General features: G+C 58.2%; 1 protein-coding gene across 1 annotated transcript in view; it reads left to right on the forward strand.

The window, feature by feature from the left end:
• The window catches only part of LOC119094296 (protein trachealess-like), a 108,647-nt gene that overhangs the window by 68,171 nt on the left and 13,095 nt on the right, over positions 1–27,381 (forward strand). Inside the window, 1 exon segment of the mRNA XM_037217369.1 lies at positions 21,292–21,527. Coding sequence (XP_037073264.1) covers positions 21,292–21,527 — 236 coding nt within the window.

Raw genomic sequence — 27,381 nt, forward strand, 5'->3', positions numbered from 1 at the left:
CGGTCGACTGGTGGCAGGTCGAGGCCGCATCGCTCGGGTCTGGCCAGAGGGGAGGGCAGGGGTGAGAGAGGGTCGAGGTCCACGCCGAAGAGCGGGGTGGCCAGGAAGGTGTGGAGTGAGAGGAGGGGGAGTCGGGCCAGTAGCTGACTGCCCCTTCCCAAACCGCTCGACGTGCTGGTGCACGCTTAGAGCTGGCCCGACCAACATATGCTGGATATTGATACGTAAGATATGAATGTCATCATTTGGATGGTTTCCGAACAACTTATGATAACGGAATACGGCGAGCAAGTCAGCTGAAAACAGAAGAGATATATAAGCAGTAACGTCGTTTTATTTTGTAATAATGACCTCGGGATTTTCTTATGAATATTACGCTATGCGTTTATCCAAAAATGTTCAGAAATGTATATTCTATGGGAAAAGAGCAAACAAGAAAACACAACGTTAGAACATCAGACATACCTACAGCGTGCTCAGTGCCATGTTTGAGTGTGGATGTTTGTATATGCAGGCGTCCGATTTCCAAGGCATTTATGGGACCGATACTACGCGTCACTACTTCCCTCTGCCAGTATTCTCTAGCAAAATGCTGACTTCTCACTGAGTTGCGTCTTTGCAGCTGAATTCATTCATGGTGTCTGGCCAGGTCGCCTCTCGCCGGCGCAAACGGCTGGCGCGCGCCCGTGGAGCGACCCGGCTGGTGCTGCCATCTGCTGTGTGCGGGCCGAACCCGTGTGGCGGCTGGAGGGCCGCAGTCACGTCGCCCGGCGTGGCGTGTGTGCCCGGAATGGGAACCGTCTTCCGCGGCCGCAGACTGATATCCACTCGTGGCCTCATCGGGAATTCCGGCCTGCTGGGGAGAATCACCTCGTTCGGCGTCGGCGCGCGTCCTTGCGAGGGCTGGGTCCCGACGCGCGGCCACGTGCCGGGCCGGGCCGTGCCGGGCCGCATCGTTGCCGATGGCGGCCTGCGGCGGGGCCGACCGAACCAGCGGCAGCGTGTCAGCGCTCCAGTCCTGCCGAATCCAGCGGGCGGACACGTAGCGGGACGTGCCGTTTCGAACAGGCACGTGACACCGGGCCGTGACGTGCCGTTGGTGGGCTCGACTGTCCTGCGCGACAAGCTGAAGCCTTGTACCGTCCTGTACGACACCTGCAGGCCTTACGCTTTTGCCAGACCGGGATAGCTTACCACTGCGGTCACGACGGCCCTCCGGTGTTGGCCGTGTTCGCCGTTTGCTTCCCCGCCGCCGCCGCCCCCTCCCGCCCGCCCCCGCCCCCGCCCCCGCCCCCGCCCCGCCCCCGCCGACGCCGACACATGCCCGGCGGGCTGACCGGTCGCTACCAACAATGGCCGAAATTGGCCCCGCTGAATAGCCTGTTAGGCCGCGGCGTGGTCTTTGTCCCGGGCCCGTTCGTTTTACTTTATTGGGTGTAAAGTTGGGAGAAAGCGACGCGCTGGCTGCAGGAACGCGTCGCCTCGCCGGCCGAGCTCAAGCTGAACAAGTCTGCTCTGACTTGGAGACGATGTCTCGCTCGTCAGGACAATAATGCCGAGAGAACAGCGTCCAGAGCACTGCGCGAGATGGTGATCTTAATAAGAAAGATCGGAGGATATGGCCAGCGGGGTGATATTGCGCGGAGAGTCCGCGCCTGGACCTGAGTGGTCTGCTGTTTAGAAGAGGACTGCTCTGAGGGTAATGGCCAGGTGAATGGTGTCAGCTGGCGCTGAGGCCTCCATTTGCATCGGTGCTGCCCTGATCTCACCGGCACCCCTGGCCAGCCGCTGCCGCCAAACAACGCAGTGCCTTGCAGATCTGAATGATCATTAATTCCCCTCCCTGTTTCCCGCTACTGTCTCGACCCTTTTAACCGCCGCGGCATTTTCAGTATGTTTCTGACACATAATTGACAAACTTGTCGTCCGCATAATTACTCAATTTCCAGCGTGTTCAGGCGCTGTTCCACTCGGGTGCCCCCACTTAAAGCCGCTCATTGCTGGGCGCCCGGTCACGGCCGCGGCGGGAGCTGAATAGCCAGACGGACGGACGAAATGTTCGGCGGCGAAGGCTGACGGAAACTGGGGACGGGCGCGACAGGCCGCCCTGCCTGCTGACGGAAACTGGGGATGGGCGTGACAGGCAGCCCTGCCTGCTGACGGAAACTGGGGACGGGTTTGACAGTTCACCCTGTATCATCAGAGGATGAGCGTGACAGTTCACCCTGTATCATCAGAGGATGAGCGTGACAGGTCTCCTGTATCATCAGAGGATGAGCGTGACAGGTCTCCTGTATCATCAGAGGATGAGCGTGACAGGTCTCCTGTATCATCAGAGGATGAGCGTGGCAGGTCACCCTGTATCATCTGGGGATGAGCGTGACAGGTCACCCTGCGTCATCTGGGAATGGACGTGACAGGTCACCCTGCGTCATCTGGGAATGGGCGTTACAGGTCACCCAGTATCATCCGAGGATGAGCGTGGCAGGTCACCCTGCATCATCTGGAAACGAGCGTGACAGGCAGCCGTACGGCAGAGCTCAGCTGGGGAAGGGCCTTTGTCAGCCAAGCGCCAGCGATGAGTCGGTTGACGGGAACTCTCCCACTGGCTACTTGTTCTCACGCAATGCAGACCTCGGCGCCACGTGACCGGGCCCGCAGCACGCGGCGGTGACGTCCGCCACGTGCGCCACGCGCGCGCCACGAGCCGGCCCCGTTCGGCGCGCGTGGTCCGCGCCGTCCGGAGCGCGTCGCGACTCATTTCACAGAATGGCCGGATGAGGACCAGGCGATCGCGGCCACTCACCCAGGGGGGCGTCGCGTGTGGTCGGAACATGTGCTCCGGCTCGACCCAGTCCGCGGAAGCGTTCAGCGCCGAATTTATCTAGCTCCGGGAGAGGCATTCAATTAGGGCCAGTTTTCAGGAAATTGCGGCCAGCGCAATTTCAGAGTGGGTCATATTTCAGCTGGCGAATCGAGTTTAGAAGTTGGCCGCACTGTGCTAGGAGCCGACTGATTGAGTTAGTGCTGGGGTCTTAGTTTGAGCATGTCGATAACTGAGTTTGGCCCAATCAGCTGACCAAATTGACCCGGGGGCTAACAAAGACGCCTCGGGACCTGCCGGCCATAATGGAGACAAAAACCTGGCGGCCGCGAGTGGTCGCCCGCCGGCTGGGCCAGCATCGATCGGAGCCGTGGAGCTCGGCTACATGGCGAGCGGCGAGCCGGCGAGCCTCGCTGCATAGTGATGGTGACCAGACGCGACGGCGCCTGGCGAGCGGGCTGGCGGCCCCGGCGCATACCGATCCGGCTTCAGCACCCCGAGCGGTGTTAACAGAGTCCGCGGAAGACCTTCGTTTATCGATATGGAGGATACAGGACTCCGCTCATGCCAATGACGACTACAGGCTGGGGACTGTCGTGTGAAGCTTGGGCTACGGATGCGTTACCGCACGACCTTTACCAACACGGCACGTTCCAGTGCGTTTGATTTGAGACGAACACATCGGTGGCTTTCAATCGAGTCCAGCACCCCCTAGCAGGGGAACGCGGAGGGAAATGAACGCACCAAACAAGGAAACCCTAAGGGAAACGGGTTCTTCCACTGGGTCTCGACACAAGCGTTGGAAACGGTGGAACACCAAATTCAATGTTGGTGGGGTGTTCCGTATGCGCTGCTCAGCCAACGTTGTCTGGGATCGGCGGATGGGTGAGATCCCAACGCCGTTCTCTCGCCAGCGTGCCGACACTTCGGCCCACGCCGTTCTCTCGTCAGCGTGCCGACGCTGCGGCCCACGCCTTTTCGGATCGGCGTCCCACGCGGCCCCAGGGTCGGCCGCTCTGCTGGACGGCGGCTTCCACCCGTCAGCCCCCTACACGCGCGCGCCCGGCGAACGGCGTGTGAACAACCTGCGTGTGTCAGCACCTCTTCCGATCCGTCACCTGACAGCTGGTCTGCTGAGCGTCACCGGCTCGACTGGCGTCCTCCCTGGCAGCCCCAAGCCCGGTCGGCGGTCACAACCCCGGTCATCGCCGCCGTCGTCCCCGGCTATGGCTGCTCACGACTCGGCCCGCTGCAAGCGGCTACCCACGCTTTTTGCGTGCACTACTGTGCGGCCCGAGCCGCGGCGTAAATGTCTTCATCGCCCGGAGGAAATGGGCCCTATCAATCAGAGCAGGTCTCCCTTTGTACTAGTGATGCGATGAGAGGTATTATCGCGCCGTTGGCTGATTGGGCCGCCCCGGCCGGGTGAGCGGGGTTTTTGCCTCCCTCCGGAGCCGAGGCAAACCAGCGCTGCTACGGAGCGGGTGACAGCCGGCGGCGGTCCGGCCGTAGCTGGGGCCGGCGCACGCCTCTACGCCTCCTCACGCTGGCGTGAGGAGGCGTGCAGGTCATATTGGTGTTATATCCGTGTCATATCATATCGGTATCATATCGGTATCATATCCACATAATGGCATATCCTTGTCCACCGTGTACCACGTGACCGTCAGACAGCGGGGGTCCAACCAACCCGAGACACTACTTTCAGAGGCGAAGGAAGTTGTCCGTTATGATTTCGTGGGTATTAGCTGATAAAAGTCCTGCTGTTAACGCGGGCGTAATTCGCCGAGACCTGCGTACCTCCTGCCTCTAATGTTACGCCAGAGCCGCTCCCACGGCCCGTCGCCGGCCCGCCGCCTGTAGCAATATCGCCTAGCATATCGCCCCTGGCGGGCGCCGCGTGGACGTATTGATCTGGTCGGCCTCAGTAGCTTCGCAGCTTATCCGGGGTACGTGCCCGCCTTACTGATGACCTCTGGAGCGCGCGTCGGCGGCTCTGGCAGCGGCGTCGTCGCTCGCGGGCCGCCTCCGACGCTGGCCTCCGACGCCGCCCGGGACAGCGTACCGACCCGACCTGCCGCCTTCAGCCATCGCTGCAGTGGCGCGCTGACTGAGATGGTGGTACAGGTGCGCCGCTGAGGACAGGGGTCGGCTGGGGCCGACTGGTGCTCGGCGCGGCGTCACTGCCACACCAAGAGACTGGACGATACGACTCCAGTGGACGATACGGGCGCACTGAGCACTGAGAGGGTAGGATGGGCACTCTGGCCAAAGTCTCGTCAATGGAAAGTGGAGGTGTGGAGGAGTTTTTTTTAATATTTTCAAAATGCCTAATGTGATGGCCTGATTCCGCTTCTTACGCGATGGGTGGCGTGTCTACTCAAACAGACTAGACCGGATGTGACAGCAGGGATGGCAGAGTTGAGCCGCCTCTGACGGTCAGCACCGGTCAGCAGCACCGAACAGGTTGCGGCTCCGTCTCAGACTCAGCACCTCCAGGCAGGCACCGGCCGGCATAGCTGAGAATCTGCATCTGGAGGGCTGTTATAAGGTTAGGCGGCTCTCGTCGGGTATCCATCGCCGGCAAGTCCGTCGGGAGAGGCCACATCTCACGACGTAATGGATGACAGACGCGGCCGTCCACAGGCAGAATACAAATATGTCGCTGCTGGTGGCCGGGCGGCGGTCAGACTTACCCTCCGGCCCGCAAGCAAGGCTCTGACTTAAACTCACCCTTTGACCCGCGAGAAAGACCCCGGTTCAAGCCCACCCTCTGACTCGCGAGTAAGGCGCCGGTTCAGACTCAACCTCTGACTCGCGAGTAAGGCTCCGGTTTAGGCTCTGCCTCACATGCCCTGCCATACCTGGAGCTCCATCTCACACTGCGTGCCTTGACTCGAGCTCCGCATCTCGCTGATTCCGCCGACTCGAGCTCTGCTTCTCACTTTTTCCGCCGACTTGAACTCTGCGTTTCAGTGAAACGGCGTACGTAGCTAAGGGATGCGAAGCATTTCTCTGAGGATCGGAAGCCTGATGTTCATCTCCCATCATGTAGGAAACTCTAACTGGTCTCGGTTTCCACCAGGGTATGCGATGCCGGTGTCCTGATCCCTTCTGTCTACTTCACATGCGCGCATAGATAGCCCGACATTGACGCCCCCCGCCAGCGTCCTGGCTCGAAGCCCGCCCTGCACCGGTGTCATGACTCGGGCTCTGCGTCAGACAGCTCGTGCGCTGGCTTGACGTGCTCATGTCTCAGCTGGAACCTCCAGCCAGGAGAGATCCCAGTGACTGGGAGCCCACACGACAGTGAGGCTCCATCCCGTAGGCTGCTGGGGACAGCCCTCGGAGCTCGGCCAGTCGGTGCGGCGATGGTCTGGCATCCCGTCTCTGGTCCTGGTCCGGGAATGGTCTGGCGTCCCGTCTCCGGTCCTGGCACGGTGATGGTCTGGCGTCTCGTCTCTGGTCCTGGACCGGCGATGGTCTGGCGTCCCGTCTCTGGTCCTGGTCCGGGGATGGTCTGGCGTCAGACCTCGATCCTGCACTCAGCCGCGCCCCGTGGCGGGCCCGCGTTCGGCGGGCCTGTCGCAGGGCACGGCCCGCCGCCGAGGGATGGGAGCCCAGCTCGAGAGCTCCAGGCAGGCCTGACCCCGTACACCTGAGTGGCCCCACCCGCCGGCCTCCCTCCCACCGGCTCAACATCACGGCCAACCGTACCGGCGAATGCGTCTCAGAGGTGGATTCAGAGCTCACCTCCCCATGGAAGAGGACACAGACTACATCCGCCACGGGCGAACACATCCACACAGACTACAGAACCTCGCTCGCTTCGCGGGGATGGATAGATGGACTCCGTGTCGCTTTCCACAGAGGGAGCCGGAGCTTTACCCACCTGCCGTCAGCGGGCAGCGGAGGCTGGCGGTCCGATCGCCGCCGCCGACCGACCTTATTAACGAGCCGCCGGCGCGTGCTAATGGCGACACGCGGCCCGGACAGACGAGCCGGCGGCGCGCCTGAGCGATGGCGCCGGCCGCCCCCGGACGGCGCCGGGTGGAGCCACCGCCGCGCGAGGCTGGCAGCCGCCGCGTCCGGCTCCGGTCAGCAGGCTCCGGTTACGCCGGCGGCACGCGGGGCGACCTGGACGGGGCGACGAGGGGCAAGACGGGGCGACGAGGGGCAAGACGGGGCGACAAGGGCAAGACGGCGCGACGAGGGGCAAGACGGGCGACGAGGGGCAAGACGGGCGACGAGGGGCAAGGGGCGAAGGGCAAGACGGGGTGACGAGGGGCAAGACGGGGCGACAAGGGCAAGACAGGGCGACGAGGGGGCAATACTGGGCGACGCCTCCCCTCCCCCTCTGGTCCGTCACCAGCACAGTGGGTTGTCCCACGATCTATATAGTAAAATGATATCGTATGTACATGGCTAAGAGATATGGCTACTTCAGTTGTGTTTGGTAGATACCCTCAGGCCTTAACATGCGTCAACGTTTGGAAGCACGCAAAATGGCGAGCGTAAGGCATGAAAATCTGTGATTAGTCGTGCGCGGTCCATCGCACTAGGACTGTGGAAGATCAATTGCGGGTGCATGCATTGGCAGCGCTACAATCGCTGAGCTTGCTACATATCTAAGGTGTTGTCTTTGCTGGTGGTGGCGCAATAATTGGTGTTTTTATTCATATTATGAACACCGCCTCATTGAGGATCTTGTCATTATCAGCGCTGAGAACACTGTCTCCCTTGGAAACATTATTATCGTTCATGGTAACTCTACACTCGCCATGCTATCGCACCACCTGATGACTTGGCCAGCTCATAGAAACCGGCTGTGCAGGACGCTTTTCATGACAGGGACCGCGTCATCTATGATCGCGTCACTGCTAAGGAAAGAAAAGCCCGCTTAATTAGATATTGTAGTGTGTTATCGTGGTGAAAACGGGTGGTAGTTGCATGCCCGTCCACCGCTGGCGTGCCTAGAAGAAAGAAACTTATGATGTTGTGTTCCGTAAAGCATGATAAATCATGTTGGTACGTAAAAATGGCCGTCGCATATGCGCTTGTTGGACCAACGGTAACCCGCTAAACCCCCGACATTCCGTCCTAATGTAATTTATCCCAGACCGAGATTGACATGCAGCGGGGCCGTTGACAAGCGCTGCGCACGTGAACGACTCCTTGGCAGGGCTCGAGAAACCAGTCCCCTTCTAACGCAAATTTTCCAACTAACGAGATCAGACGTCGCTTATTTTGGCGTGTCGTTTTGCACCATTGCGGCCAGCGCTTTCGCGTGGCGTTTTTTTCGTACAGACTTCTTAACCGAGTCGTAAATAAGTTGTTTATCCCGGCGGGCAGAGACGACGTTGCTTGGTATTCTGTCCAACGGCTCCGACGCACGTATAATTCAATCGCCAATCAGGACTAAACACCCACAGGGGGACAATCTCTTCAAAGGCAGTCGGCAGAGGAGGGGGAGCGCGGACAGAGGGGGAGGAGTACGGGCACAGACTGGGGCAGGGAGGGGGGCAGAGAGGGAGTGCGGGTGGAGGAGAGGGGCACCAGACACCGAGACCCCACCGCTCTGACCGGGAGCAGTGCTATCCTACCTGACGAGCACGGTAGCTGTGTTGTTGCCTGTCTGTCGCTTCAGTCGGACAGTTCTTCCTTTGGTTAGGTCCATGCCGTATGGACCAAGTCAACCCATGAGCGTCTTTTCCTTTACTTAATGTGTGATAATCTTTACATACCACACGTGTATATTTAAATTCCTCCCCTTTATATTTCTAATACCGTGGGACGTGTGTGCTATTATACCTCTGTATATAGGCTTTCGATATTAAACGCCGCAGGTGTCCGACATCTGCAGCGGTAGACATGCACATCGTGCGCGTCCACATCTGACCGGCGCGCTGATACCCAGGGACGTGCGTGTTATTAGACCTCTGTATATAAGTTTTCGATATTGAACGCCGCCGGTGTCCGACATCTGTAGCGGTAGACGTGCATATCATGCACGTCCACAGCTGACCGGCGCGCTGATAACCGGGGACGTGTGAGTTATTAGACCTCTGCATAAAGGCTTTCGATGTTAAACCCCGCAGGTGTCCGACATCTGCAGCGGTAGACGGGCACATCATGCACGTCCACATATTTGTTTTTGCTGGTCCATATGCAGTGGCGCAGCCAGGATTCCTCCCAGGAGGGGGCAAATTGGGTCCCGGGGGGCCTTTTTAACCAAGGGGCCCATCTTATTTGCTATAGAGACTCGGTTTTTTATTCATAGAGACGTTTTATGCCTGGAACTCTTTTTTATGTCTGGGAGGTCCGTTTTTTATTTCCCGAAAGTCTTGTGAGTGTTTTGAAGTGCCTAAACAGGACTTGGCTATAGACCCCAGGGACCCTAAGCCACCTCCACGGGGCAGACATGGCCCCAAAAGCCCCTCCCCTTCCTTCGTCTCCTTTGCTACGCCAATGTCCAGATAGGTGTAGGGCATCGCCTGCTGTAGCGGGCGTCACAAACGAAATATGTTTTGCAAATAACGTTTTGTTTTTTATCACTTTAGGTCGAAGCTTCAGAATATGTGCGAACAAATTATGTTTTCGTCTGTAATTACTCGCACGCCCATGAACTGCAGTTCGTTGCTGGCAGTCGAATAAAAAGATGCCTGCGAGAGACTCGAAATACTGAGAAAGGAAATTAATGGTTGTGCAGGACAATGCACCACCTGACACCGTCAGGAAGCCCAGTGGGAGTGGATAACGAAACACAAAACACCGGGGGAAGAACGGGCCGGTCAGCTCCAAACTGTGAAGTAGTCAGCAATCAGCGATTATGGTGGAAGTGAACATAGTCTCTAACGTGGTATGCAGACATTTACTCCATTTTGCGCCCGGCGCATGCACATATGCTCCAAATGAGAGGAAAACATATTAAACATATCGATCGGCTGGTCTAGGAAGTTTATGCACTGAGCCCACATGTAGCATATCATGTTGTAAACGTCTTAGGTTTTGCAGAACAGTCCTAAACCAGACAAACCTCCTCCTAAGCATTGGAATATGCGGATTTTGGGCCAACTACATGCTATTATTCGTTTCAAAATTATGTGAGTTATTCAGTGCATTTGCGAGGAGCATTATACACATAGATAAGAAGTTATAATAGCCTTATTCCGCGGAGAAAAGCCAGGAGAAAAAAATGCATCTACATCCTAATTCTCCTGGTTTTTCTCCGAGGAATGAGGCTATCACCACTGTCTTATCTATGAGCTATATGCTATCTAACGACCACCGCCCCAGACACATAACAAACGCTGATGTCGCTGTCAGACTGGCGCTGCACATTGTACTGCAAACCGTTGTACTGCAAACTGTAAGTTCATTGCACGTTTAGCAATGACACTGCTCTTCTTGATCAAACCCGACCATAATCTATCATAGTGATATTCTAAAGGACAGCCATTTTAAGTACCCAAAGCATGTGCGTCGCTTTGCATTTTTTATGCAGCACTTTGAAATCCGGAAACGCTGAAAGCTGTACGGTTTTTCGCGCCGCTATGCGCGGTCCAATTCTGTTGTGATCGGGTTTTCAGCGGCACCGTTGTACTAATGCAGGCAACAAAAGCACACCCACACCCGTGCCGACGGTTACTCTCTGCCTGTTCGGATTAAGTTCGCAGCGTGAACAATGCCCTTTCCACCACGTGAATGTAGTCGATTATTTCTCAATTACCAGCCTTTGAGAGCGAGGCTCATTTGAGCCAGGCGCGAGTGGGACTGATTGCCGCATTGTTTTGTTCTGTTCGCTCCCAGCCTTTTTGTGGCCGCGGTTTCCTCAAACGTCGGCGCCAAAATGACGAATCCCTTTACATGTCATCACCTATTCCGGTGGGGAGACCAGATAAACGAGATTAGTGGAACAGGGGTAAAAATTTCCCTAACCTTATTTATTTTGGTTCTGTGCGTTTTTTGCTACCTTCCAGGCAACATTGTCGCTAGCCGTTAGTCAGGTGCTCTTTGCTAAGCTCATGAAGGTCATCTGCTGCAATTGTTTCTCAAATCACCGGACGTAAGCGGGGTAACAGCCGTCACGTGCCCGTGACCACGCAGGCCGCGCCCAGCTGCCGTCTCCTGACGGCTGCCAGAGACATGACCGTTCCCCTCTGTATGTCTCTCTCTGTATGTCTGTCGGACGGGGTCCCCGGTCTGGGTAAGGTCGCCTTTGACGGGCGGGGTCCCCGGTCTGGGTAAGGTCGCCTTTGACGGGCGGGGTCCCCGGTCAGGGTAAGGGCGCCTTTGACGGGCGGGGTCCCGGTCAGGGTAAGGGCGCCTTTGACGGGCAGGGTCCTCGGCCAGGGTGACTGTCTAGCCGCAGTGCCGGTAAGCGTAATGGCACGGAGCGCGGGCGGGCAGGGAGTGGCGGTGTCTCGGCGGCGGGAGATGTCGAGCCGCGCCGGCACCGGCGCGGCTGTGTCGCCCCCGGCTGCACGGCGCCGGCCGGCCGGCGCCGTCAGCGGTGGGCAGCACCGCCCGGCCGGCGCTACTCCGCCCCCAGCCCGACCGCCACTGGACGCCGCCGCCGACGCGGCCGCCGCGGGGTGGTGCGTCAGCCGACGCCGACGAATCAGTGCCGGCCGCCGCCCGGCGCCGACGCGCGCCGACGCCGGCGGGCGCGCGCCATCGGTCACGACGATCATTAGCTAAATCAGCGTGTGGCGCGTGGAGCGTGTCCCTGGACGCGGCGCATTGTGCCGCGGTTGGAGCTGTGACGCGCTGCCGGCTGTTGCGACGGCGAGTGGCGGTGCTGTCGGAGTGTGACGTGCGCGGACTGCGGGCCGGCGCGACCGCCGGGAGCCAGCGGACGTGCGACACCGGCGCACGGTGCCCAGCGGCCGCGACCGAGTGTCAGGGACGCGTCCCCGGTCTCGAGCCCGCCGCCGCCGCATGGCCAACCCGCAGGCCTACGGCTACGGCCACTTCCCCGGCATGTTCCCCTACCAGGGCATGTCGGGCATGGCCGGCATGGAGTTCGGTGGATACAGTGCCGGCATGCACTCTTCGCCGCCCGTCAGCTCAGCGTTCGCCCACAGCTGGTGAGACGAGACGAGACGAGACGAGACGAGACGAGACGAGACGAGACGAGAGAGACGAGACGAGACGAGACGGGACGGGACGGGACGGGACGGGACGGGACGGGACGGGACGGGACGGGGACGGGGACTGGGACGGGATAGGACGGGACGACGGGATGGGACGACGGCCGGTAACACGATATGGCATCCCAGCCATGAACGGAATATGGGAAATGGTGAGAGATGGAGCTTGCTGTAATAGCGAGTGGCTGCCCAGTCCGTTGGGAGTACCGCTGACAGCGGCGTATCATTCACGCTGTGGTGCGAATTCTAAAAATTCCTGCTCATTTCAAAACAGCATATGGTCAAACTTGCAATCGTTTCCGGACAAAGTCATATCGCATTTTCTTCACCAAAATGATATCTGCATTTTTGTACGATTGCTGATGTTGTTGCGCATTGGTAATGCATAATGTCGATTTCTGCAGTCATTCACTAGACTAAAAGGCCTGCTATTTTGTGCGATACACAAGATGAACATCAGTTATTGCAACCATATTATGTCCAAGAGTTTTGTGAGGGTGCGATGCTCTTTATTGACATCTGTCTTGTAGCTGGTCGAGTTCGTTTTAACATGACTGTTTCGTCTCATTTTACCACTTGCAATTGCATTCGCATATGACGTTAACATATGTAGAAACCCCTTTTCAAGTTACGTTCTTGATGTGTGATGGGATCAAAAAAGTGTTACATATATGCATATGGATATAGATATAGGTCTATACATATGTGTATTTATATTATACATATATATATAATGCTTGACACAGTTGCGAGGACACAACGTCATCTCATACCAGAGCTATTAATTTATTAAATGGTCGAATGCAAGCAAACGAAAGCGCGGTACACACGGTGCAAGATGGCATGGGGCTTTAGTACATTGCAGATGTTTGACCTGACTTAATGCGTACATTTGTTCGAAGCAACGAAAATATGCAAGATACACGACAACTCTCGGTCTCCAAAAAAGTAAGGTACCCATGCCCTTTATTTCATTCCCGTTATAACACTGTGTCGGTCTCCGGCGCAGGCGAAAACGATAATAGTGCCCTGCGCTTGCAGCCGGCGAATGTTTCTGAAAGAGAGGCGGTCACTGTGGTTGCCCGGTCGGTGTGCTCATCCGGTCGCTGTGGTCACCCGGTTGCTGTGGTCACCCGGTCGCAGCTAAAAGGCCCGTCCAGCCGCGTCTTTTGACGAGCTTGTACATGTACAAACACCGGCCGTGCCCTCATGAAACTGGCAGCAGCAAACAGCACATTCCTTCGCACATTCCTTAATAATTTAATATTTGCAAGTTATCTACGTACAAGCTCCTTAATCTGGCGCCGCATTTCTTCGAAGCTGCAACATCCCACTATTTTACCTTCCAGTTCACATAACATGGGAAATCGAATTTATGTATCGGGAGAGAAAAGCAACTGACGAGCATAGGTCGGACGCAGATATATGTCCCGACAAGCAGCGGGTGAGGCTGGGGAATAATATTGGAGAGAAACCGGTCAGTCACATTGGTTATATATCGGGCGTCGCTAACGTTTTAAACCAGATTGCGGAAGCCACGGCAGGCAGGAACGTGCAACTAGTTGGGCGATATAAGCGAGCGTACCGGCCTCACGTCATTTGGCGATGTCAGCTCAGTTTGAGGTTCTGAGCCACGACACACTAGTAACATTCGGCGATGTCAGCTCAGTCTGAGGCTCTGAGACATGACACACTAGAAGCAGGCAGAGCAGTGTGACACCAGTAACGGGCAGAGCCGTAGTACACCAGTAACGGGCCGGCAAGCAGCCAATGCCATCTTTCCCGAAGGCGGTTCCAAACTCAACGCGATGTGGCGTAAACCGAGCAGATTCGGTCTGGCAAATTTCTTAGTCGTACGGCTCAGTTTATGGTGATCAATATCAACAACAATATATTGACATTTTTTCTGACAGTTTTGTCACAGTCGCCAAGACGTGAACTGCCCCCAATTTGATCAATGTTTTCTGTTAAAATTACCAGGCCTTCATCGGCCCAAACTTAAAGCCAATACTTTCGCAATATTATTTGTAAACAATATGAATATCGACGCACTTCAGCTTGCTACGCTCATGAAAGAGAATATTGCAACGCTTTCATAAACACTGTCCGCATGTCCTCTTCAAGCGCAAAGTTCTCGATTCATTTATATCGAGGGATCATCTACAGTGTGATGACAATCACAACTGCTATCATCTCACCCGTCGTGTTCCACAGAAGGCGCCTGTTATTACTACCAGCAGCATTCTTTATCCACATCTTCATCGCTTTGACATCCCCTCGCCACAGCTATGATTACACCCACAGTTTTTAACCCCATTCTGATCAGTCCCGATTAGCGAGGCCTCTCTTGTCTTGTTATGTGTGTTGTTTAAACCGGCGTCATCATGATACCATCCCTGCGGGAGCGTGGATCCCCGGCACCAGTTTAGCATATCGTTCGCGTTTAACCCGTTGTTGTACAAATCTCCTAAGAGCCTTATCTACATATTATGGGTAATGTGGGGATTGGCTTGGCCTTCCGCGTGAGAAGTACCAGAGTCGGATGCCGGCAAAAAACACCGCACCAGCTTCCCTGATGATGCTGGATAACGCTGCGGGCTGCGTGGAAGTTCGGAGCATCTGAACATGCTCAGATCAGGCTGATGTTATAGCTGAGAAATGCTGTGATGCCATTGAGCCATAACGCGTGAGCTGTTCGACTGAATTTTTTCCGGTGCTGCCTGAGTTAAGTGGGAGGGTCTGAGCATGCGGAATGTATTTTGTGATGGCACTGGCTTAAAAGCTTTGATTATTTCGCCTGCGGAATGAAGATGAATAGAAAATACTGATGTGGAGATCATCCAGCAATGTCAAGAGAAAAGGGCATTAACTGATTTGAAATTTGTCAAACCGAGTGCGAAACTGTGTGCACCTCCCAATAATTCACTTCAGATGTCCCGACAGCGACACATAAAAATCAGTGTTTACAGACACTGCCATTTGCAGTCCGATAGAAGACGGTAAGAAAGCGAAAAGAAGTGGAGGAGCAGGATGATTGTCACAAAGAATAGCTTCCGTGTAACTTGAAGTTCAAATGAAAGGAGGAGACTACATCTTCGGCGACTTTGAGAGAGTGGCAGCGAATAGTGAGAGAGTGCGGCAGCGCCGAGGCGCGTCGCCGTCACAGGGACGTGTGCGGGCCCGTGCTGTCGAGAGATGCCGTGGACTCCCCGGAGAGGGGGCGCCGCCGCCGATACAGCCCTAACGTCGGCCCAATCCGGCATGAAAGGCGCGCTGCTGTCACGTGGTGCCGCTGGTGGCGGGGCGGCCGGGAAGACTTGCCCGGCGGCACGCGCTCCGCGGCGGTCTGTACCGCTGGCAGTGGTGCCGCTGGTGGCGGGCGGCCGTGAAGACCTGCCTGACGGCACGCGCCCCGCGACAGTCCGTACCGCTGACAGTAGTGCCGTTGGTGGCGGGGCGGCCGTGAAGACCCGCCTCGCGGCACATGCCCTGCGGCAGTCTGTACCTCCGCCAGCGGTGCAGACTGCTGGCGGAGAGGTCAGGAACGCGCTGATGATGCCCGGTGGCAACCAGAGAAGATGAGGGACGCGTAGCGACTCTCGGTGTGTTTTGCACGGGGTTCTGGTGTGTCGCACATTATTTTCTTCAGATGGCACTCGCAAAAGTGTGGGAGGGCTGAGGCGGTCTATTGAAATGTTGTGGACATTTAAATGGACTACAGAAGTGGTTCATGTCCATTGAACGGCGCCAATCCTGGGGTAAAGGATTGAAGCCGTCGCTGTGAACTCAGCAGTCGATTTGCTTACATGAAAACCGTTCACTTTGAAACACTTATATTTGACCGCTGAAGAGAGGGAGGAGAGGAAGCTGACAGCTTCTTTGCCCGTCGGCAATCCTGGTTAGTTTCTGTTGTCTGTGTTTCAAACCATTTTTCGTGTACATTTATTATTTTTTTGCAGGTGCTTGACATTTCTCGTCATATAAAATTACGTGCCTTGCCTGAATCCCTTGGACTGCCATAAACCGTGATGCTGATATGTAAAACAAAAGTATGATGTCAGCAAGAACATGAGCAAAACCAACGGCGGACCTCGATCCACTTGCATCAGGGTCTCCATTGATCAGATATGCGGCGTCGGGGCGGGCGTGGCGCACCTATTCTGCATTGGCTCGGGGCATCGTTCCCCACGCGCCGCATCGATCTGCCCCCCCCCCATCCCCCCATCCCCCATCCCCATCCCCCCGTCCACTGTGAGATCTTTTATCTTTGCGGTCAGTTTGCGGAGGCTTTCAGGATCTGTCAATTCAATTCAAACTTTCTGAATTCTGATGATGCCAGCAGTGTCAGTTTTCGTAGAATGGCAAATGGCTGAGCTTCGGCTCCCCAACTGGACACCTGTTTATCGGCTCAGGCATGCGCCGCTCTGGAGACCAAGCCGCCCTGTTACGGACCTCACCTGTAGATACTTATGCGCCAGCTCCCACAGTCATTTCGTTCCGCAAAGTTCTGAAAAGGGCCGCCGTGGTGCGTGCTTTGTGTAGGATAGCCAAAGGTCATCGCCGAATGGTGCTATGATAATAGCAAAAAGATAGCCCCAGCTATAGACGGTCGGGCCCATCTCACCTCACCACTGCTGCAGGGAGGCACTGGCTCACTCAACGGCACGCTTCCCATTCTGGAGGGTCAGGAGTGGGCGGTGCTCTCGGCGGCCCGCACCACACTGCGCCGTCGGGGGGGGGGGGGGAGACGCTGTCGCCGGCCGGCTGGCCGCTGCGGCACGTCCGCGTCCCGTGCCACTGCCGCGCCCCGAGGGCACGTCCCGTCGGCGCCGACAGACGCGGCCGTCGGCGGCCACCGCGAGTTATTGCGGTCACGACCGACGCGCAATAATGCGGCCGCTCCCCACAGGCGGCGCGTCATCTCAGTGAAATATGAACTCCATTTGCCCGCTGCCGATGCAATTATCTGCGACGGATCAGCGACGTCGGACCGACGGCGCGCCGCCACTGCCGCACAGGGCGACACAGTCTGACGCTACTGCCGCACTGTGAGACATAGTCTGACGCTACTGCCGCACAGCGTGGCACCGTACGCCGCTACTGCCGCACAGTAAGACACAGTGCGCCGCTACTGCTGTGCAGCGAGACACAGTTCGACGCTACTGGCGCACAGTGCGACACAGTGCGACGCTACAGTCGCACAGGAAGACAACGTGCACCGGCACTGTCGCACAGGGAGACACCGTGCGCCGCTACTGCCGCACAGTAAGGCACCGTGCGCCTCTACTGCCGCACATTAAGACACCGTGCGACGCTACTGCTGCACGGTCGGCCACGGCGACAATGTAGCGACGTTGTCGCACAGTCGAATACAACAGCAGTACGCAAAAGCTGCCGCACGGGCAGACATCGCGACAGTGCGCCACCGATGTCGCACAGCCAGACCAAGAGGCACTATGTCGTCACTATCACAAAGCGGAAGACAGTCACAATGGCCGATACATGGAGGATGCCCGCAAAACCGCGGCGCATCGGAAGTTCATGTCGGCGGCATCGCGCAACACTCCAGCATTGCTGAACCGCTGTTTTTTTAGTGCCATAAGTGGGCTCGCAAAGCTTTTAGGTCCCTTTCTTCCGCGACAAACACATTTTTCCTTAGTGTTTCAGGCTTGGTTCTTTCCATAAGTGCGCGCTGGTATTCGGCAGCATCAATTCATGGATTTCATTTTCCCCACTTATCCCGTGAAAGTTAAGCTTTCACACTTGTCTTTTTGTGTTGCATGGGAAGAGCTGATACAAACTTATGCATTGCCTGAAGTAATGTTGCGATGTTTTTCACCACCTTACATTCAGCCTGTTGGGCCAAGGCTATCACTGAACTCCGACCTGGGAAGCAATTTGCGATACAAGAATGAATGATGAATAAATCGGCGGGGCTTTTATCTCGAGTTATGTTTTAGCATCTTTCTCTTTATATACATTATCGTGTCTTTTTGAGCCTTATCCCTCGGAATGGAATTGGACCGAGCAAGCTATTTTGCTCAAAACAATGCCAACTGGATTGCCTCCATCCAATGTTGGCGGTGCCCAATCCGGAATGAGGTGTGGAATGAGAGTCAATGATGTGGCCAAGCGTTCTCAATCACATTTGCAACAACAGCTGCATCGCATTGAGGTTGCTCTACCCATTGTTATAGCTGTCGGCAATCAGAGCGAGGCAATGCCGCCTGTCCTTATAGGGTGGACCGTGACAACGCGCCGCTGACTGCGAGATAGAGGTGATGACGGTGCCGGAACTGCCCCCCTCCCCCCCCCCCGCAGCCACCGTACGGCCCCGCAGCAGCCGGTGCGTATCTACCGTCCCCACCCGCCTTCAATATCCCCGGCGCCTTTGGATTTACCCTCGAGCGCCGATCACATCTTGTTTAGCTACCGGTGCCCGGGGAGCATCAAAAGTGCGAACCCTTCCACAAGCTCCATCTAAGCCAGTGTTAAAACAGACCGGACCGTATCGTGGGGCCATCAAATTTATGTACTGTAACCCCTTGATGGCGGCGGCCACCGAGGGGATGACCGCCGCCGGCGAGGGACCGGCGCGCCGGCCCGACTGGACGGCAGTCACGCGCGGCGCGTCGCCCGGCCGCCTCCGCCGCCCTCTCATAAACTGGCGCCGCATAGATTGCGAGTGCCGCGTGTCCGGCGGCGGGCAGCGGCGGCGCGCGATGGCCGCCGGCGCCGAGTGGCGTCCTGGGAGTCGCGCCGCTCCATAACGGCCGCGCGGCCCCGGCCGGCCGTAATTGAAACAAAACAGGAGCGCGGCGCCGGCCGGCCGGTCCGGCGTCTCATGCAGATCAGATGACGCCCGCTCGGCCGCCGCCGGCGCGGCGCTTTGTGTGACCGGCGCGCTCAGCGGTCCCCGGGGGCGGCGGCGGCCGAACGCGGCACTAGCCGCACCAGCCGTCACCAGCTCCTAGTGCACGGCCCCAGTCCGCTGCGATTAATTGGAGCCGACGCGGACGTGGGGAGAACGACTGATCTGCCCATTTGTTCACTGGTGGCATGTTTTCTCTCGTGAAGTGTCTGATGTCAGCACTTTGGGTGCGCGGCAAGTATTGTGTGCGGTGTCTGATCATGGCTTGTTTGCCCTCAGTAGGTTTTACTTGTCAACAAGCCCACAAGGATGTGCCATATAGCGGCTGATCGGCACCGCCATCCGGTTCTGAGTCAGAACCGACGGTGCTGGAGTGGTGCACTCGGCGCTGCATGCCACATGTTGCCACTTTTCCGGCGTCAGTGCGTATCTGCTTCGCTTTCCTACATTAGAATCTGGCCCCTGCGGCGCCGCTACCAGCCGGACGCTGGCGGCTTCACTCTTTATGCGTTTTCCCGTTCATTCAGTGGGCCGATATTTGTGCCGGAACCATTGTTTGCTCTGTGCAATATTGTATGTTGTTTAATGTACATTACACATGCATATTTTCCCATCTATGCCACCGTTGGGTCGGTGCACAGCCGGTGCATTCCAGCTGGATCCCTTGGTGTCATGTCCCCATCTCACTGTCATCCATAATGTTGCGTTTGTTTCTTTACAATGAGCCTTAGGCTCTGACTTCATTGTCATGCTGGCATCGTATTCTATTCATATCTTCTGGGCCTCTGCTCACTTGCTTTGACCTATGACACCCACTCCATCCCTCGCTCCCTCCAGCATTCCTTCGATCCTGGATATTTTCTCCTCTCTTTGTTCCGGGGCTAATCGTGTGCGCTCTCTGGAGATAACCCTCTTGGCGGCGAGTGCACCCGTTGACGTGCCCGGTTATTTGCGGCCCTTTACAGAGCGGCCGACTTGATTACAACACGATGCCGTTGTTGCCGAACCGAACGGATCCGTTTTGCTAGATTTACCATCTGTTCGCATTACACGGCTGCAGCGCCTCATCGCAAATGGAGCGGAAAATGTTGGGCCGGGCTGCCGGCGGCGGCTGACGGCGGCTGTGGAAGATGTGGCTGTCGTCACACCGATAACGAGTTGCAGTGGCGGGCGCGGGCGCCATCTGATGGCGGCGGCCGCGCCCATGGAGTCGGCCTGGTGCCGGGCGCGCCGGCTCGGCCCCGCGGGTGGCTCGCGCTCCTGCACCTGTGCCGTCTCCACCAGCGGTGGTGATGGTTGGGTCCCTGGCGTCGGCCCGGTAACGGGTGCGCCGGCTCGGCCCCGCGGGTGGCTCGCGCTCCTGCACCTGTGCCGGCTCCGCTAGCAGTGGTGGCGGCCGGGTCCCTGGCGTCGGCCTATTGTTGGGTGCGCCGGCTCAGCTCCGCGGGTGGCTCGCACTCTTGCACCTGCGCCACCCCCACTAACGGCAGCGACGCCGTGCGTCGCTGCCGTTTCCACTTCGGCGGCTTGACTGGGGCCACCGGAGGGTGGTCACTCGCCAGGTCCGAGCGGATACACCTGGTCGACAGAGCCGGCCGTGGCTGGCGCTGCTGCTGTCGTGGAGTGATGGCGTGACCAGCCTGATCGGATCGGATCGGGTCGGTGGTGTCGCACGGTCTCCGGACATTCTCTGGAGAATATTGACAGCCTTGGGCTGGATCTATGATGTTGGCACCTTAGTCATTCACGAGTACTACGACGTACGAGAGTCACTGAGAAGTAGCCGTTATCCGGACTACGATGTAACGTGTGCGATGATGTAGCGCGCAATTGCAATCACTTTCAGACGTATACCTACGTCAGACCTATACGTATTGATGACATTGATCAATGTCCTAAGCCATGCATCAGTTTCTGCCTTCGGGTATAAAACATTCGTTGCCGTTCGCAGGAGTACGGACCATCTGGAAATAAGCTAGATGTATAGCAGATAATATTTTCGTTCACATCATATGTGTGCCATATTGATATTGAATCAATATGAACTTTGAAAACCACTTCCGTATTCGATATTTGTGACTATGCTTTAGAGGGCGTCACAGTCCTGTGGGTGTACAGCTTACGTCTCGTCTGGCTGGAGAGGCCGGGTCTCCCCAGGACCGAGACACGTCGCCGCGATGCGACACCTTTCCTGGGTGGGGCGCAGGGGGTGGCGTCTGCCAACGTCCGCATCGGCTGCGGCCTTACACACGCCTGGATACACTGACTCTGACCCATGCTGACCTCAGCAGCACCGCGGTACAGCGTACAGCGCAGCCGTCATTTGTGAGCCACGCTGTTGGAAAGTGTCTTAGATGCGCGCACTGTTAACTACATGCTGCGTTTGCCCCGTGCAATTAGGACGTGCATTGTTCTAAATCGCACATCCCCTCTCTTGTCGACAGCATTCTAGAGATCCGCAAGGAGAAGTCGCGCGACGCGGCCCGCTCGCGCCGCGGCAAGGAGAACTACGAGTTCTACGAGCTGGCCAAAATGCTGCCTCTGCCCGGCGCCATCACCTCTCAGCTGGACAAGGCGTCCATCATCAGGCTGACCATCAGCTTCCTCAAGATTGGCGAGTTCAGCAGCCAGGGCGACCCTCCCTGGGCGCGCGAGCCGCCGCCCAACAAACTGTACAAAAGTGAGTCCGTCCGCGCGAGCCGCCGCCCAACAAACTGTACAAAAGTGAGTCCGTCCGCCGCGTGCCGTCGGTTGTCGCGCGCGACGCGCACGGCCGTCTGCAGGAGAGCGAGTCCTCAGAGGCTGGGCAGCACAGACGGGAACAGGGGGACAGGTGCGCGCTGTCTGTACTGCGCAGACGGGTATGCAGGTGTGCGGGTCCTCGCGGTCTGTGATGGACAGACGGCTGGACACAAGTGGATAGGCTCCCGCCGTGTGTGCCGCATAGCCGTGTACGGGACGGGTACTCATTGCGGACATCGCACAAAATGGTACTTGAGGAATGTTCGCCACGCTGTCGCCACGTACGGATACGCCAGGACGGTTTGTCATTGCGTGTACTGTCCTTAACGTAATGATCACTGTCAGGCTCGCTACCACACGGCATGTTTTGTAAGACGAGCAACACTCTGGGCAACTGTCAGGGTGCGCGTTGATGATATTTCACGTCACAGAATTGGAGCCATTCACGCCATAGCGTACTTGGCGCCCAGTGATGAGGCTCGTTCCTCATATGTCACACCCTCTCCTCTCTGGGAGTCCTGCCGGGCTCAGCCGGAGCCCGACAGGGGGCCGTTCGCTCACCGCAGTCAGGGGTCTCAGCCCCAGCTCACTGTTCTCACCGATTTTGGTGGGCCAACCGCACTGTGAAGTCACATTTGGCCTGCGCACACCTGGCCGGGAAGGGTGCAGTGCGTCGGAGAGGGTGCCGTGCGTCGGAGAGGGTGCTGTGCGTCGGAGAGGGTGCTGTGTGTCGGAGAGGGTGCTGTGCGTCGGAGAGGGTGCTGTGTGGCGAAAAGAGCGCGGTTTGTCGGAGAGAGTGCTGTGTATCGGAAAGGGTGCGGTGAGTCGGAGAGGGTGCGGTGTGTCGGAGAGGGTGTCGTGTGTCGGAGAGGGTGCGGTGTTTCGGAGAGGGTGCGGTGTGTCGGAGAGGGTGCGGTGCGTCGGAGAGGGTGCAGTGTGTCGGAGAGGGTGCCGTGTGTCGGAGAGGGTGCGGTGCGTCGGAGAGGGTGCGGTGTGTCGGAGAGGGTGCAGTGTGTCGGAGAGGGTGCGGTGTATCGGAGAGGGTGCGGTGTATCGGAGAGGGTTCAGTGTGTCGGAGAGGGAGCGGTGTGTCGGAGAGTGAATGGTGCGTCGGAGAGGGAGCGGTGTGTCGGAGAGTGAATGGTGTGTCGGAAAGGGTGCCGTTTATCGCCGCAGCGGGACGCTCGCCGGCCTGGGTTTGCGCCGGCGCCGTCTGCTCCGGCACTCATTGAAATCTTTACGCTCGGCTTAATGTCCGGCTGGTGCGTGTCGCTAGCGATAAAACCGCTAATGAGTTTTGCATTTATCACCGGCCGTGAGACAGAGCTGCGCGGTGATGACCAGTGGCTCAGCGGTCACGTGGTCCCGCCCGCCAGCTCTGGCTGGCGTCACGTGACCTGGCTTCACTCGGTACGGGCTTCTGTGGCGCCCGCCGCTACTTCATTTACTATCGTCATTATTATACCATTATCCAGCAGAGTTGAGTCACTGTAGAAAATACTAGTGGTTAGCCGATGATAAAGTAGCGTCATTTCATCAAAAACCAATCTGGCGAGGCTGGTGCGCCAGGAGCGCCGGCAGGGTGAGGCCTCGCTCACGCCCGGCCGGCGTTTGATGTCGGCCGGCGCGCCGCCGCACCGCTGCCGGCCCTCGTGCATGCGCTGGCCGGCGGCTCCGTGCCGGCCTGGCGCGGCCGGTGCGCGCCGGCCAGTCGCGGTCGAAGCCGGCCGCTCGCGGGCCCCGGCAGCCTCTCGTCCGGCAGGACGCACCTCCGGCCTGAGCGCTTCCGGTGACTACGCGCCGCAACACGGGCACGCGGAGACGAAAACAGCGCCGGGCCGGCGGCCGCCATAAAAGGCACCCGCCGGCTGACCGTAGCCAACGATACGAATCACAGCGAAACTGAACGAATGCCTTCCTCTCACACGATTTGGGCCGGCATTCTCTCCGCCGATCCGGGCCGAGTTTTTTGCATATTTCGTCATAAATCAAGCAATCCGGTTCATTTCGTTTCAGGGCCACAGGCAGGGGAGGAAAAGAATTGCTGGTCACTTTTTCATTCGCAATGTCCATTAAATTGCATTCTCATCTGAAACTCCATTAAAATGCGTTATGCGTCACCAGCGGCCGTAAAGCTTGACAAATTGCGCCGATAAAATACTTGGCACATAATTCATATGGAATTCACAGGGAATGTCGAAATATTTTCTGTGTTAGTGTCCCACAGAATTAAAGACTTGGAAATTTATCGTCCCACGCAAACACGGGAGAGTTCAACGCTGATGTATGGGGAACCACACGATGCTATGCTGTACCGCATGACACCAAATTCAACGCCTGTTGGGAGGAGCCGTGTCACATGGCACGGCCATTCGTTACTTTAATGCTCTACCTGCAACTGATACGGCCAGTGCGGGTCTCCGGTTTCCAGGGTACTCTCCCTGGGTGCGGTCGAGTTATTTCGGTGTCCTAGTGCCGTGACTAAGGGCGGGGTCGGCAGGCCCGACACCGGGGCTGACACCGGGGAGTCATGGGCTGACTCGGCCCTCTGGCACCGGGGAGTCATGGGCTGACTCGGCCTTCTGGCACCGGGGAGTCATGGGCCGACGAGCCATGGACCGACACGGCCCTCTGGCACCGGGGAGTCATGTACCGGCACGGCCCTCTGACACCGGGGAGTCACGGGCCGACCCGGCCCTCTGACACCGGGGAGTCACGGGCCGACCCGGCCCTCTGACACCGGGGAGTCACTGGCCAATCCTGTACTCAACCCAACACTACACCGCATCGGTCAGTGCCACTCCGTTCGACTGAATGCGTCTCATGAAGGCGACGAGTGCGTGCGGGCTCCCGGCGCGCCGCTCGGCCGGCCGCCGGCTCCTGGCGCGCCGCGCGGCCGGCCGCCACCGTCCGTAAACGAGGCGGAGAAAATCACATTGTTCAGACCAGATGAATAGCGCTAATTTGCTTTGACATGCAAATTCAGTCCAATCGTGAGCATTCAAAATCGATTGGGACGGCGTGATCATAGGTTGGGTCCAGTGGCCACCGATGGCCTGTGAGCAGGCCGACGGTCGCCGTCTGGGGCGCCCCTCCCCTCCCCCCCCCCCCCTCCCCGACTTGTTTCCGGGACAGGTGGACGGCGGTCTGCCGACTGAACCACAATATTGTGACGGCGGCTTACAGGAGCAGCGCATTTGTCGGCATCGTCCGCGGCGCCGGCCTCTCTGTCAGACCGGCGCAGGGGGGGGGGGGGGGGGGGACTGGCAGCCACCAAAGCAGCTGACGCGGGGCAAAGCGGTGCCGGTGGAGCCGGGCCGGGCCAGGGCGGTCCGGGACGGACCAGGGAGCCCACACTCACCTGAAACACGAATCGCGTGGGGAAGGCGTCCGGCAGCGATGCCACGCGTTCAACAGGTAGCACACCTGCAGCGCGTTAAATGAGCCCAGGCTGGGGACCCTCCCTTGGTTATCACATCACCAGCCGCGCAGGTCGTGGCGCTGGTTATTACGGAGGTAACTCGTACCTGCTCACACTGCGGCTGGTGTACTGAGTGCTGTGATAGCCTAGTGGCCAGGACCTCGGGCTGTTATCGCGATAGCTACGGTTCAAATCCGAGTGACGCCATGTGACGCTTCTGTCCGGACTCATTGCGGACCATCGCGGTTTTCAAAACTGAAGCATGTGTCCTGTGCGCACAATGTGCCATGATGAAGCTGTTTGTGTCCCAGGTTTCGTGCTCAACATTATAAGTATAGCACAAGCAGTGGGCGTCTGACGGCAGCAATACTGCGTCCGTAAGGCCCCAGCAGAAATGCAGCTACCGTTAGTCCAAGATATTCGAAACGCTTCTCAGCTGAATTAGAATACGACATCCTTTATGTCATCCCACTCAAATATTGTTTACTCTTACAGTTATTCTGCTGAAGATTTTCACAAGGGCTCATTTTGCTGCGGTGTGCCAGAGTGCCAACGCTGTGGTAGCGATTAGCGGATCACGCTGGAAAGCACCACGGTATGGGACGTATGTTATAACCTGTAACATGACGCTGAATTCAAAACTTGAGGAAAGCTTGAATTGCTAGACTACGCATACGCAGCATCGTCTACGTGGCGGCCTTGTGGTACTGTTTTTCTTCCCCAGTCACCAATCAGAGCCGTTTTATTTTGCTGGCACCGGCACTGATTGCGCCCTCGCGCCGCCACAGAATCCTGTTAGATCGACGCCCGCCTGCTTTGATAGAGGGGAACTTTGAGTGACCTTAACTGCATTACCTCCGGGCCGTCTGGCTGACACTTGAGGGGTGCCCAGCATCGAGGGGCGGCGACGGCCGGCGGCTGCAGGGGCGGCGACGGCCGGCTGCAGGGGCGGCGACGGCCGGTGGCTGCAGGGGCGGTGAAGGCCGGCGGCAGGGGCGGCGACGATCGGCTGCAGGGGCGGTGACGGCCGGCTGCAGGGGCGGCGACGGTCGGCTGCAGGGGGGGTGACGGCCGGCTGCAGGGGCGGCGACGGTCGGCTGCAGGGGCGGTGACGGCCGGCTGCAGGGGCGGCGACGGTCGGCTGCAGGGGCGGCGACGGTCGGCTGCAGGGGCGGTGACGGCCGGCTGCAGGGGCGGCGACGGCCGGTGGCTGCAGGGGCAGTGAAGGCCGGCCGCAGGGACGGCGACGGTCGGCTGCAGGGGCGGCGACGGCCGGCGGCAGGGGCGACGACAGCCGTCCGCAGGGGCGGTGACGGCCGGCTGCAGGGCGGCGGCATGCGTCAAGTCAGACAGCCAGCCAACGAAGGTCCGAACTCATTGACGTGCGCTGCCTGAGGTAACTGTTGGTTGCTGGTCGTGTGGCCCCACGCTGGCCACGTAGTGGTGGGGTTGGGCCGTTCAGCGCAGCAGGGGGCCGATGCTTTTGTCCTTGTGAGCTCACCGCCGCACGTGCAGCGAACCGGCCTCCAGAAGCATTGTGATTGGTTCCACGCCACTCCAGCGAATGGGCAGAATCGTCAGGCGCAGCAGCTCACATGCGAAAGAGATCTCGTGCATACAAACGAAGGAGGGCAGGCGGTCGCTTCATTCAACAAAAATGGGACTTCAAACGGTTTAGGAAGTTCATTTCTGACTTTCAAGCTCTGCAAACGTCGGTAGGTCCTACCGATTGTCTGATGTGACCAAAGGTGTAATGTGGAGAGACGCTGCAGCGGCCTGTGGTGCTGGCCAGGGTACAGTCCGGCGGCTTGCGAGCCAGCCAGGGTGCAGTCCGGTGGCCCGCGGGGCTAGCCAGGGTGCAGTCCGGCGGCTTGCGGGCTAGCCAGGATGCAGTCCGGTGGTCCGCGGACCAGCCAGGGTGCAGTCCGGCGGCTTGCGGGGCTAGCCGGGGTGCAGTCCGGCGGCTTGCGGGCTAGCCAGGATGCAGTCCGGTGGTCCGCGGACCAGCCAGGGTGCAGTCCGGCGGCTTGCGGGGATAGCCAGGGTGCAGTCCGGCGGCTTGCGGGCTAGCCAGGATGCAGTCCGGTGGTCCGCGGACCAGCCAGGGTGCAGTCCGGCGGCTTGCGGGGATAGCCAGGGTGCAGTCCGGCGGCTTGCGGGCCAGCCAGGGGGCAGTCCGGCGGCCCGCGGGGCTAGCCAGGATGCAGTCCGGCGGCTTGCGGGGATAGCCAGGGTGCAGTCCGGCGGGCTCGGGATCGGTTCGACCCCTGGCGTCCTGCCGTCCTCAGCCAGTGACACCGCCAAGGGGGGTCATGGTGCCTTATTTCTTCCCCCGTCAGGTTCGAGCGTCGCTTTATACAAGGTGATCTGG

This window comes from Pollicipes pollicipes, unplaced genomic scaffold, assembly GCF_011947565.3.
Source record: "Pollicipes pollicipes isolate AB1234 unplaced genomic scaffold, Ppol_2.1 Scaffold_4002;HRSCAF=4701_pilon_pilon_pilon, whole genome shotgun sequence".
Lineage (NCBI taxonomy): Eukaryota > Metazoa > Arthropoda > Thecostraca > Pollicipedomorpha > Pollicipedidae > Pollicipes > Pollicipes pollicipes.